The 14095-nt window shown below is 41.9% G+C and overlaps 2 protein-coding genes across 3 annotated transcripts in view; one reads left to right on the forward strand and one right to left on the reverse strand.

Moving 5' to 3' along the window:
• Positions 1-14095, forward strand: part of LOC146970834 (solute carrier family 53 member 1-like) — a 229441-nt gene that overhangs the window by 142372 nt on the left and 72974 nt on the right. The gene's annotated exons all lie outside the window — the stretch shown is intronic.
• LOC146970843 (dual specificity protein phosphatase CDC14AB-like) lies at positions 2194-13536 on the reverse strand. Of its 2 annotated transcripts, XM_085804784.1 has the most exons (14): positions 13347-13536; positions 12333-12423; positions 7441-7516; positions 6899-6991; positions 6732-6811; positions 6307-6373; positions 5975-6037; positions 4634-4721; positions 3973-4203; positions 3734-3872; positions 2955-3174; positions 2761-2852; positions 2482-2622; positions 2194-2379 (listed from the first exon to the last, which is right to left on the reverse strand). In XM_085804784.1, exons 1-14 carry the CDS (start codon positions 13390-13392, stop codon positions 2331-2333), a joined length of 1476 nt encoding a protein of 491 aa, XP_085660910.1. In that variant the 5' UTR covers positions 13393-13536; the 3' UTR covers positions 2194-2330. The 2 variants fall into 2 exon arrangements, with proteins under 2 accessions (XP_085660910.1, XP_085660911.1); XM_085804785.1 differs by lacking the exon at positions 12333-12423.

Raw genomic sequence — 14095 nt, forward strand, 5'->3', positions numbered from 1 at the left:
TAAATAAAGGCCTCGGCCTCTATTAGAGGAAATACGGTAATAATGTTTTACATGTAGTCACTGTATTCTGCTCTACATTTTCTTTTATACATGTTTTATTTTTCTATAGGACAGATTTAACTTAAATCCTACTAAAGCTCAGTCACCAAATCAAAAGAGAGGTTCTGTGTGACGTATTGTACTTCACTAGATTTATTTTGCAGCTTTAGCTTTAACTTTAAAGACAAGCTCATACGAACATTTTACAATCTCTTTTACAAAAATTGGTGAGCAGCTGGAGACCCTGGTTATATTCCAGATGTTAACGTTAACATTCACATGTGTGTGTGACATTAAATGTAATGGTTAATACCTCTGTTCTGATGTAGAAGGACTGTTGCTTGATGAAGTACAGTGTCGTGAAAAAGTATTTTCCACCTTCCTGATTTCTTACTTTTTTACACATTTGTCAAACTTAAATGTTTAAGATTATCAAATTAATTTTAATGTTCGACAAAGATAACCCAGCAGTTTTTAAATGATGATTTAATTTCCTAAAGGAAAAAATCCAAACCTATAGTACCTGGCCCTATGTAAAAAAAGAAAAAAAGGAATTGACTCCCTTGTTAAATCATGAACCAACTGTGATAAACCACATTTTTTGGAAAGCTGAGTTTATTAGCACATGAAGCAAATACTCTGAACTACTTGCGCTTTTGAAATCACTCCACCCAGCAGCCCTGTCTGAAATGTAGTGCCGGCTGTGCATTTTCCTCGAAAACAACTCGGTCTCGTAACGTTCCATTATTATCTCATGGCGTGGTGAATCTGCAGGTCACAACTTGATGAGTTTGATGAGGGAAAGCTAGATATACCATATGCCTCCATAGTTTAGCTGAGCAGCTTGTATCTCTGCCCCACCGATCTAAAGACAGTAAGGTGAGGTGAGACACGGAGCCAGCAGTAGGTTTGTAAATTTGTGCATTCACGTCTGTAACTGTAACGGCTTTTGAGTCACTTGCAGGTGGTGCTGGGGGGTGGGTGTGTTCTGACATCTGCTGTCAACGGCAAGGGGCCGTGTGGAGGAGGGGCCCAATTTGAATGTTGTGTTTACTGCAACAAACAAACCTACCGACTCTACATTTAATAATAAAGAGAAACATTAGGCTCTCCTTATCATTACCAAGCTTTATTCAGTTTTAAAAATAACATTCTCATCACAACTGTACATCACAAGTCTTACCAATCAGCTGGTGTGAGCGTATCAATGTATTCATACAATTCATTATGATAACAGCATCATTTTTACTCAACAGAATTTGTACTGCAAACATCCAGAGAGAAAAACAAGAAAACAATTCTTCTGTATATGTTTCCTCAAAAAGAAAAATGTTTAAACGGCTACACAAACACAAAGGTTCCCTACAGTGTTTTATTATGTGATTCTGAACATCTGGTCCAAAGTCTAGGTGCTCTGATACATGATTTGATAACTGAACGTTTTACTGACTTAAACTGTTTATACCGTACTTAACATTAGCTGACTAGTGTTTATTTGATTATGTTCTTGGCTGTGGGTAAACCAACACCTCCACTTTTAACCAAAAACACCCATGACACATCACATCAATTCAAAACCTAACTGAACCGATGTCAATTCAAAGATTTCACCTGGGTGCTGATGGTGGTGATGGTTTCAATCAGACAGTTTCCTGTCTGACTGGACATGATCAAGTTTTCATTATCCCATTTTAACCTTCTTCTTGTGTTAGCTTTCTGCTACCATCTCTTGTGTTAGGGTCGGTTTTGACCCGAGTCTTAAATCACCTGTAAAGTAAAAACTTTACTTTTTTTCATCAAGTTTGTTTTTCATCTCTTGTTTACATTGTTAGGCTTCCTTATCCATGAAAAGGTTGGTTTTATTTTTTTTTCTTTTATTCATTAAAAACCTAAAAAAAAAAAGAAAGAAAACAGGTCAGTGACGATCCTAACACAAGAGGAAGGTTAAAGTCACGTTAATGAGCTGTCCTGATGGCCTCACAGCACGTCCTGCGGCTGGGTGGAGTCCACACAAATATAGGTTAACTGCAGACTGGATGTGAGTGTGGATGTCTCTTTGTGTGTGTGTGTGTGTGTGTGTGTGTGTGTGTGTGTGTGTGTGTGTGTGTGTGTGTGTGTGTGTGTGTGTGTGTGTGTGTGTGTGTGTGTGTGTGTGTGAAAGTGTCAAAGTGCAGATAACAGAGAGATAATTAAAGTGTCTCGGGGCTGATAACCCATTTAAGGCCTTGACAACCACAGCATGTTGGTGGAGACCGGCTGCAGTGTTCAACTCTATCCTCAGAACTGTGAAGTCAATGAACAACGGCCGGCCTGCTGCTGAACAGACTGAGGCTGAAGGGACTGGAGAGAGAGAGAGAGTCACACCATCATACAGAGGCTCTTTGAGAGGAGATCATCAATAATAATCAAAATGGTTATGTCAAAAAGTGCATTAAAACTCACCTCTTGATCTGTGTGATGGAGGAGGAGGAGCTTCGTACCAGCTTCTTGGTGGAGGAGGAAGAGGAGGAAAAGGAGAGAGGGACCTTGGAGGACTTGGGAGGAGGGAGGATGGAGCTTTGGGAGGTTTTGGCCAAATTTAACCTGAAGAAGAAACACAAATCAACCCACATTGTACCCTTGTCCTGCGATATAATAAAAATCAGTCATGACAACATTACGCTGGAAATGTTTAAACAGAAACTGACCCGTCTAAAACACAAATCTCTACACACACTGTACCTTGAGGAGGATGAGACTGATCTAGGAGGCCGTTTTCCCTTCAGTGCTCTCAGCTTGTCTCCCTGAGTCACACTGTTGTCCATGCAGTTATTCTACATAGGGAGAGAGGAGGGGGGGGTCCACATTAAATGTCTGTTTACATGAGACATTTCTTATTTGAAAGAGGCAACAATAAAGGAAATTCTCCAGCTGACCTCATCCAAGCTGTATGATTTGTAGAGGGTGGTGTTGATTGACAGGTCGTCCATGCTTGCGAGTAGACAGGACATGGCTTCCTGTTTCCCGCCCTCAGAGTCTGGACTGTGAGGCTGCTGTTGACGCTGCTGGAGCTGCTGCCGCCGGCTCAGTCTCTGCTGCACCAGCCTCTGTTTGGAGCGGTGGACGTCACCCTGGACCCACAAACTGTGCTGTTTCCTACACACACACGACAGACACAATGTCATGAATTCCTGTCTAACAGGATGAATAATAAGGGCGATGACATAAACTTCACTGTGACACCAAAATGTAGCTGTGTTTGAAATCACTCACTACTGACTATATAGTGGACTATGTAGTGAATAGGCCATTTTGTGGTGCTGTCCAAATGTATAGTGAGAATTAATTGACCCTATATAGTGGACTCAGATAGTATCCTACAATGCAGTGTGAAAAGTAGTGGACAACCGATGGCCCCAAACAAGCAATTTATACCATAATGCATTGTGGTCATGCCGAAAGACAGATCTGGCATGTCTTAATTGTGTGACAGTAATGATTGTACGGCAGAGTAGTGTCCACAAGTGTGTTGTTTTTTTTGTTGTTTTTTTTTTTTTTACCATTGAGTTCACCAAATAGTTTGTTAGGTTATAGTGTTTGGCGAACAGTGTGAAGACTGCACCTCTGGCTGTGATTGACACTGAGACATCATCAAAACAGAAAGCAAACCCTCCAACTAGCAGCTGTGTGTTTTAGAACAATGTCAACCACTCACTCCTCCAGGAAGTTCTGCTGTGGGCCGATGACGGATCCAGGCCGACAGATTCTGATCCAAGCGATGGCCTCAGCCGCAGTGAAGCGGTAATGCTTCATCAGGTAGCATCCAATCAGAGTGCCTGTCCGGCCCAGGCCAGCTGTGGTTGGATGAGGGAGCATCAGTGGAGACAAGTTATAGACAAGTGAAGACAAGCTGTGAATCACTGTTGCCTGTGATCACGTCAAACCCACTCCCACCTTTGCAGTGCACCGCCACCGCCCCCACCGTGCTCTCACACACATGGAGGAAGCGCCTGACGATGAGGTCAGAGGGCGTGGTCCCGTCCATGAAGAAGAGATCGTGGTGCTGAATCCCTGCATTCTCAAACCGTCTGCCTTCATACAATTTCCTGTTCAAACGGACCACGGCAGTGATGTCGTTTTGGCGAAAGTACGTGAAGTACGCCTCTGGTGAATGGAGTGGATAACCTGGGCAAACAGACAGGAAGTGTTGTGCCCTCAGAATCTGATTCAGACTCAAAGAGAAAGTGAGAAAAAGTTGACCAGTATGGATCAGTGGTTTAGAGGACAGGTCTTGAAGGGGAAATGTCTTGAAGGGGACAGGCCTTGAAGGGGAAAGGTCTTGAAGGGGACAGGTCTTGAAGGGGAAAGATATTGAAGGGAAGAGGCCTTGTAATGGAGAGGCCTCTGAAGGGACAGACCTTGAAAGGGACAGGCCTTGAAGAGAACAGGTCTTGAAGGGGACAAGCCTTTAAAGGGACAGGTCTTGAAGGGGATTTACTCTGAAGGGGACAGGTCTCGAAGAGGATAGGTCTTAAAAGGGACAGGTCTTGAAGGGAACATGCCTTGAAGGGGACAGGTCTTGAAGGGGACAGACCTTGAAGTTGATCAGACTCACCGTTCTCTATCTTACTGCGGGGGTGGGGGCTGCTGAACGCCAGAATCTTCCCTGGGATGATCCAGTTCATGTCCCCATTTTCGACACGCTTAAGACACAGAGACGACAGACAGAGAGAGTTGGTGAGAGACAGAGTTGGTGAGAGACAGAGGCAGAGGACACATGTCATTATTAGATCAGTGAGTCAGTGAGTCATTACTCAACTGAACCAAATCTGAAGAAGAGAAAAAGTGTGAGGAGGGACAAACCAGACATGACAGCACATGTTGCTATGACAAATGTGGACCCCTTTAAATTTAAATCTCCCATGAAAACACAATGCAGTTTTTTGCAGCTGCCATAAACCTGAAAAGTAGGCCCATATCAGGCATATCAGTTGGCTGCATGTGAGGCATTCATTGAACATCTGTAAATTATACATCTTTAAAATATAGTGGGAGTCGGTGAGGGCCACTGATGGGTTAGGGTAAGAGTTTCTTTGCAGCTTAACAGTATAATACATATCAAAACAATAAATTATGCAATATCTCATTTAAAAAAGCATAATTGGGAAACAGTGAAAGTATTCTAGATTAGATGAGGACAGAGGAGAATAGCTGAGATTTTAGCTTCTATTTAAAGCCAGGTACAGTTTGGGGAGATTTGATCTCCAGTGGGAGCTGGTTCCAGCTGGTTTCAGTTGGTTCCAACAGATTAATGGCTGACCGCCATTTCACCCTGTTCAGTTTTAACTCTTGGCTGCACCAACTGACCAGCTCCTGCAGATCTAACAGACTGATAGGGACTGTATATATGGAACATTTCGTGTGAAAATTGTGTATCTGACTGGAGACCAGTCAAAGACCTGAGAACTGGGGTCAGGAGGATATAAAGACAGGAGTGAGTTTCTCTGTGAAGTTCTCTGAGCTTTCCTCTGTGACCACCTTTGATTGGGTCACTAAATGAAGACCTCCTCCTATGATGACATGGTTTTCAACACGGGTAAAAGTCTTCAGTGCTCTAGAATCCCAGTAGGCTCTGGTGTTCAGGCTGAACAGAAGGGGTCTGATCTTGGGCCACTGTGGGACCCACAGCGGTTTTGACTGTTGGAGACACAGCAGTCCCCACCTTTACATCCCCACACATTAACACACTGATGAGACATCAGGGACAGTTTGGGGTTCACTGACACTTTGACATGGACTGGGATCAAACCAACGACCCCAGTTCTGAGGTGAGTGTGCTGTGTGGTCCTGATCTCCACGTATTACATCAGGTGCAGCATCTACACAATGACTGAGTGTGTTTCACATTCTCCAACTCTGTGTTCTCTCTTATTGTTGCACCCAGTCACTTCCTCACCTCATAGTGTTCATACTCTTCAACATCGAAGTTTTCAAACTCCAGGAAGCCGTGTTGTAACGCCTGGGTGAGAGAGAGAGAGAGAGAGAGAGAGAGAGAGAGAGAGAGAGAGATATGTTTATACAGTCTAATAGTGTGATGTAACTTCTCTCCTCTGTTTTCTCCTCTTTAAACTTTCATAAGAGTAAAGGATTAGTATTAAGTTTATACATAACAGCAGTCTGACCTCCAGAGGGAACACAGATCTCATCTGCTGCTGTTTGCTCTGGTCCAAAAATATCTTTCATCTGCACTGCCTTCATTCACTAACTGATCAGATGCCTGTTGTTTACCTTGCGTACCGCCTGCAAACAGTCCAGTACAGAGAGGTTGAAGGAGCACTCTCCCACTGCCGCATCCCTGTGACACACACAGACACACACACACACAGATGGTTGAACTACTGATTGTCATGATTTCCAGATTTCAGCATGAGGTGAACAAAGAAAATACAGTGCTTATCTTATGAAAATGTGGCATCTGGCCCCTACCACAGGTTGGCCAGTCTCTGCAAAAATCTCTGCCCAAACTTTTTCTTCACAACAGACCTATGACTGGGATGGAACCCTCTGTGTCGTCTGCTATTCTCAACTTCTACATCACCTTGCAGTTCTGTAGGGTTTTGTGTGTCTTTGCGTCTGTGTAGAGGCTTGTTATCTCTGCGAGTGAAGATTATCCATCAGTGTGTGTGTGTGTGTGTGTGTGTGTGTGTGTGTACCTGAATGGCAGGTACCCTGTGTTGTTTCCTGAGATCAGAGTCCTGTAGGCTTCCTCTGGACTTCTTTTCAAATAGATGACCTACAGGGGAGAGGTTCTGCATCATTATCAACAAACTAGACAGATGGCTATATAAATGGGTGGATGGATGGATGGATGGATATTTACAGCATAGGCACCGATGAGGACAGCAGCATTGGCTCTTTTCTTCTGGTCATAGCTGGTGTAGTGGACCAGTTTCTTCCTGGACATTGTGAAGGACTGCAATGATCAAACAATGTAGTAATCAGTCATCACAGCATCATGTTCCTGGGCTAATTAAAATGATACAACACATGGACCAGGAGTTAGCGTCCTTACAAGCTTGTGAGAAAGGACTTTTCAGTATGAAGAAAACCTCCATGGAGATATAAAACTCAGAACTTAATAAGGTGACCATGTTGATAGAGGTTGGTCTGCACAGATAAAGACATCCTTTATAGATCAGATGTTATATAATGGTAGAAATGTTTTAGAGTGGATTGTTGGTTGCTTCCAGAAGAAGGCCAAGACCACCCAGTCCTCAAGGACAAGAAGAAGACTGTGAAACAGATATTGATATACGTATTGGGAAAACTTCATATTAAAGTGTGCAGAGCCCTGATAGAAACCACATGTGTTCATGCACTGATGGAGTGTTGTACAGTACTGAGCTGCCAGTCTGCTGTTACCTTGAGCTTCTTGTTGAGTTTGCAGCAGTATCTGTGTAGCATGGCCAGGTTGAGGGGACCAAAGTCTGCATAGAAACTGCAACACACAGACACACACACCAGTCTTCATTATATCAGAAACACACAGCTATTCAGACCTGTCCTGGGCCTGAGGATCAAGACAGAAATATCCATTCATATTCATACATGAAATGTGAATTATACAGATACGGAAGGTGTGAGGTCTTTGTGCTGAAGCAGTGCATGTTTAAACCACGATGAAATCTAAATACGCATGATAAACATGATGCTACTGTACTCAACTTCTGCATTTGAATGTCCCACCAGAAACAGGAACAGAGTGGATAACAAGAGGTTAATATTACACATTACAGATTTCAATGTATTTAATATGTTGTGGTGATTTGTATTTTTGAGAATTCATCAAGCCATGTAGAGAAAAAAGCCAGGGAGGGTGTAAGAGTATAAACCTTGCAGGAAACATAACTTAAGAGGTAAATTAATATATAAAATGTGACATATTGTGATTTATTTCAAAATACACATTTTCTTTCTGCCTGATGGTTAATTAGAGATGAGGAAGGTTCTGTTGGAGCCGTTTTCGGTACTGGTACCGCTAGGCTACTGGTACCTATTATGCTGTTAACGTTGCTGTTGTGCTGCGGCACAATTCATCCTATTAACCATGTTTCTACCACTTCACTGAATTTATAAACTTTATTTTAAGTCAAAAAATAGTGTTGCTTTAAAGTACATCAGTGGAGTGAGGTGTAGTATGACAGCAGCCTCTGTGTCTCTGACTGTCTTCCACTGTGGAGGTCACTGAATATCATGACCACTAATGAAAAATCCGGTCCTGGTGATCATTAGTGGAAAGTAACTAATATTACTAATAAATATTACACAGCAATTTAGCTCAGTGGGTAGAGCAGCCTATAGTCCTCGCCGCAGTGGCCCCAGTTTGATTCCACAGGTGGCCCTTTGCTACATTTTGTTCCTCCTCTGTCTCCCTCCCAAAATACAGAAATATACATAAGAAGCAAAGGGAAAAATCCAAAATAATGACAAGCAGAGCAGAGGGACATTTCTCCACATAGTGAAGGATGTGACTGATTCAGCTGGTAATCATGTGTGTTTGACTGCAGAGTCAGAGGCCAGTGGATCACGTTCCCCTGTGTGTTGCTATAATCTGCAGCTCAGGTCATTGCCACGGTCTGTGTGACTATGACGTGGTCAGATAAGAGCGCAGTGACCTCACAGACGTTTTAAGATCCTGGATTTCCTTTAAGAAAACCATCAGTCTGTAGCTACACACCATCCCCTACCACCAGCCCCTGGACACTGACCAGGAAGTAACAAAGCTGAACAAGCAGCCGGGTCTCATGGGAGATTCTTATGCAACTCAGTTGAATTATCAGGACATGGTTGATTCTTTCAGAGAAAAACTGTTCATGGACATCAGAGGGAGGGACACTCTACTGAAAGTGGCACTTGAACAGGATTTACATAATGTCAGGAGGGACTTGAAAATGAAACACTGCATCAGAGGACACTGCTCTCACAGACAAGAGGATGACATTTCAATGACCTCTGTTTTCTTCATTTATACAGCATCCAAAAATGTATTTTGTTGTGATGACCTACAGAGAGTAATCCATGTTCTGAGCTTGTCTCATTCGGATCAGAATAATTCTTTATTTTGGCTTGAGCCACAGATCTCTATCTGAGCTGGAGCAGATCACAGGCCAATAACTGATCACCAGTAACATGTTGGTCAGAACATTTAAAACGGTCATGAGTTGGACCACCAGCTTTGAAATCCAAGGTCCAGTTGCACAAAAACACCTTCTGTTTTCTACCTAGGTACTGTATGAAAATTCCTCTGTGTTGCACTGAATCTCTTCATTGATCAGTATACGAGACAGAATCAGGGGGAGCTTTATTTTGTTCCTTACTTTGATTGCTAAGGTCTTTTGTGTAACTGACTTTAACTGATTCCTTAAGTATAAATCATACCAATCCCACACATTTTAAACTGTGTTTTCTGGAACTGTTCTTATTTTAAATAAACCTAAACTCAGACTTAAAGCAAAACATGTCATACAATAAAAAATGTGTGTTTACTATTCCGACCCAGTTATTATGACCATTAAAAAGACTGAATAAAGAAGAAAGGGGGACAAAGACGTCAGGGAGGAGTTGGCAGCTGAGACTGATGTTCTTTTTCTTTTCTTTTCTTTTTTTTTTTTTTTTTTTTTTACCAGCAGCTGAATTGTCCCTTCTCCATAGCAACATTTCTTCTGGACCAGAGGATTAAAAAAGTTTAATTTGAATGTTACCTAATAACTGAAGCCTCCAGCAGCAACAAAAACACAGGTATATTATGTCAGGTTGCCAAAGCCTCTGCTCTTGTTTATTTCTCCAACTTCATCACATTATATTCATTTGTTGTTAATGACTAGGTCTAACTATCACTACAAACAATAGAGGCAAATAGTGGCTGAGTGGATGAAGAGTCCACTCTGTCCAGTCTGACTGGTGTCGCTCTGCGTTCGTCCTAAATCCCTGTTCATGATGAGGACACAGCCACTGATCTCATCTTGACCTATATCTGATTGTGTCATCATAAACAGTGACTGGACATGTGTGAAGAGGACTGGGCTTCACTACAGCCAGCTGTTCACACCCACCATCAGCAGCATTCTCTAAATCATTCATATGCTGTACAAGGGTACATACTGGACCAGTCACGGCCTTTGAAGTTGTCCTATGGTGTCCTCCTACCTCATCAACCACAGAGGTCACTTTTCCCAGCACACCATCATCATCATGCCACCAACATACTGTATGTACGACCCATAAGAGTGTACCAGTCCTTCGTCCCCATCAAAGGAGCCCATTTCTCCTTATTTATCCTCAACATTATCCATCATGGCTGGTTATGGATGGCTTTGTGCTTAGGTGTGTGAATGGGTTATGTGTAATGTTATGGGATATGTGCAATACTGTTGTGTAGCCTAATTGTAATTGCTATATTATGGCCGATGATGTCTGTTCGTTGTCACTGTCTAGGCATTTATCTATCTATCCATCTAGGCATTTATGCTGCAGTTGCTCAAGGTACATTTTCCTAAGCGGGACAATAAAGTATACAGTATATCGTATTGTGTTGTGTCCTGTTGTTTTATTATTATTTCCTACCTACTAATTTAAAATACTTTATGTAAGTCACTTCTTAAAAGTATTTTGTCCTGTTATCATTCCTCTATTGCCTTTATTGTGGCTGCTGTTATGACATCTACTCTCTCTAATTGGCCTACATTGAAGCATATTGTCTTCACCTTCTCTCTGCCTCTGATTCTCTTGCTATTATTGCTTCGCAGGGTTCTTAAAGGTGCAGTATATGTAAATAGTACTATTTCATTACTATAATTGTTTTTGTCAGTAAATGTTACTTCATCTGTCATGATGTTTAGTCTCAAGGAAGAGGACATAGAGGGAGTGGGATGCTCCTCAGAGGCAGTGCTCACTTCAACAACAACATCTGTAAGGTCTTCCTTCAGTGTCAGCCCTCTGCACTCATTCATATCCAGGTTTTTACTTTAACAGATGTCAGACTAGAGTGCTGCAACTTTGCAGACAGTGTCTCCTCTGATGCAGAGAGCAGTACATCCAGCAGCTCCAGACCACACTCCTGGCCCAGTTACCAGCTTCTACATGTAAATCAAAGTCTGACAGGTATTTACATGACACGTCATGATGAGGAAACCAGCAGAGTGGACAAAGAAGAGACAGCACATGTAAGTAAGTAAATGGAGAAAATAGTGTGAACTGAACACCAGTAGGCCTACTTTAAACAGGTCACTCATAATAACTGATCATTCTAACCTGCATAAGGGAGGATTCACTACAGGACTGTAGAGTTACACTGCCCCCTCCAGTCTCAGGGCTTTCTGATAAGGTCATGTAAACTTACACTAGTTCTGCTTCAGCATTTTTTAGATACTACTTAGATAGTCCACTGGTTGTAGTGTGCAGTGTGGTACAGTGAAGGGGCCCATTTCAATTGAACGTATCTATACAATAGTCAGTCTGCCTCCATTGGGCCCTAAGCAACATTTTATTTTGGGGCCCTCTATTACTACCAATAATACTGATTATTAATCATTTACACACCTACTACAAACTTATTTCATTTTGCTAATCTGTCATTACGAATCATCATCCTAGCCTGGCATGTTTTTACCCACCTATGGTTTTTAATAAAGCCATATTCTATTCTGTTCTATTCTTAACCTGAAATACCAAATTCAGCTAAAAGTGCAGCCTGGAATTGTTTTACACTTAATATTCAAAATGATATTGTACTATATTGTAAGTGGGATACTGAATGTTAACAAGCTTAGTTGAAGTTGAACTAGGCCTACTAAAAGTAACAAAATAGCAATAGATTTGTATATATAATATATAATATATTTGCTGTAAACACATCATCTGCGTTTTTATATTTGGTTTTAAATAAACTGCAACAGAAATGTGAAACAACAATTAAAAGTGCAACAACAATGAAGGGTAGTTGTTATTATGCAGGATTTCTCTAGGGATTGACAGAAGTTATGCACTATAGATTGAAAAAGTTAATAGCTTTTTGGGGCCTCAGTGGTCACTGGGCCCTAAGCAGGTGCGTAGTTTGCTTATGCCTTGGGCGGCTCTGAGTCTGGCCACAGCTCAAACACTAACAACCCACCAGGAATTCTCCCTCCTCTCCTGACTACCACTCTGCTCCAGACCTACTATCTACTGATGTGTTTCCCACACAACCAGTGGTCTGCTGTAAGGTGACAGGTGTGACTGATGTCAACATGACGCAGCAGCTCATCACAGAGTCTCACCTTTCATATAGGAACTCCTCGTCCACGCTGAAGTAATGTGTGTTGGCCGTGTTCTTGGGTTTGACCCGCAGAGTGGCAAAGTACAGCCGATCTGTGACAGACAGACAGACGGACAGATGGACGGACGGACAGACAGACAGACAGACAGACAGACAGACAGACAGACAGACAGACAGACAGACAGACAGACAGACAGACAGACAGACAGACAGGTTGCAGTGTTGACAGGTTTTACACCTCCATTTATTCAGTGTAAACAGTTGAATTAGAGATTGGTCTGTAAAGAAAAAGACATTTCAACTTCCCCTCCTGACACAAATTAAAACTTTGAATGAACAGTTAACTGTGCAAATGTTTTTGGTTTACAGCTCTTCCACTACAGTGGGGGGTCAATAAGAGTGTTACCTTAAAACACACCACCTGTTACTTAACCTGCTTTAATACAACTCAATCCTCCTGGGACTGTTGTTGCTGTTCAGCTCTTACACAACTGTACCAGTTTATATGGAAGAAAACGTGTTGTAGTGTGGATTACATGAATGTTAACAAATAATTTACTAATACTCCATCTATATCTGAGACACCAAAGAAGAACAATCTTTACTGTATAGGTCATTACTGTAACATATATCATCTCACAGCAGATCTGCTATAAAACCAGCTGTTGATGAACATTTCAAATGAAACTTAACCTTGATTCTAACATTTAACACGAGGGATCTATTTACTAAAAATATATTTGGGTTAAGTATCTTAATTAGCTGCTAGTTTTGTGCCACAGACACAATTGTTTCGATTGTAGGCTATATTCATTATAACTCTATATCCATTATAAAAACAACAACAAAACATTCACTTGAATTTTGAGAATTAACAAGTGTTAATTCTGAAAACAAACAAATAAACAGAACTTAGGCTATTTGATTAATTCATTGATTAATTATGACATTGATTTGGTAAAACAGAGCAGATGTGAGAACATGACACCTGTGTGTTTCTCCAGGTGTAACTTACCTTTGATGAACTCCGACGCACCGGTCTGTTCATACTCCTCTGCCATTGTTCTCACTCTGCACTGACTCCCGGACAAGTCTCCGTGTAAACAGTCCTGACCCAGTCTATATCAAGTGGAAGGCTTTGTACTGGACTTTCTATAGTGAGTCACTTGAGGTGTGTGGTGTGATCATGCCCAGCTCCACGGTCCGGCTTCAATCAAAAAACTCAAAAAACAACATCAACATCCAAGTGGTAAAAAATCACAGGAACAGCTCCATCACATGTTTCCACCTGATGAGGTCATTCCAGCGTTAAGGAGGTCTCCAAAGTGAAATAAAGAACCCTGGTGGTTCAGCTCATGTCACTCTGACACACACTCACTCACTCGGTTTGAACTGAACTGTTTCCCGCAAATGATCCAGATCCAGTCCAGGACCAAATTAAAACGTTTCCAGGAAGATTAGGCAGCTGAGGGAGGAGGAAGAGGAGGAGGAGGAGGAGGAGGTGCTACAGCCACAGAGAGCGCTAATCTCTCTGCTGCTGCTCTGCACATGCTTGGGCCACACACACACACAAAACCATTGATGGAAGATAGAGCAGAATACTCCTGGAATCTGTTTTCGTGATATTATTACATAATGTATTTTAATACTGACAGGATTCATTCAGAATGATTACTTCTGTTCTATATCATTACACGTACCTGTAGAGTGACAGCAGAACTTATGTCATCAAGGTATATTTTTCACCATTAACTGAATACAGTC

This window comes from Trachurus japonicus, chromosome 17 (genome assembly GCF_045865225.1).
Source record: "Trachurus japonicus isolate A0001 chromosome 17, Traja_1.0".
Lineage (NCBI taxonomy): Eukaryota > Metazoa > Chordata > Actinopteri > Carangiformes > Carangidae > Trachurus > Trachurus japonicus.

Coding starts and splice junctions, on each gene's coding strand:
- LOC146970843 (XM_085804784.1), bottom strand. CDS start 13,392: ATGGCAGAGGAGTATGAACAGACCGGTGCGTCGGAGTTCATCAAAG. Junction 6,374..6,731: donor ACAGGGTACCTGCCATTCAG/GTACACACACAC, acceptor TGTGTGTCACAG/GGATGCGGCAGTGGGAGAGT. Junction 3,175..3,733: donor CAGCAGAACTTCCTGGAGGA/GTGAGTGGTTGA, acceptor GTGTGTGTGTAG/GAAACAGCACAGTTTGTGGG.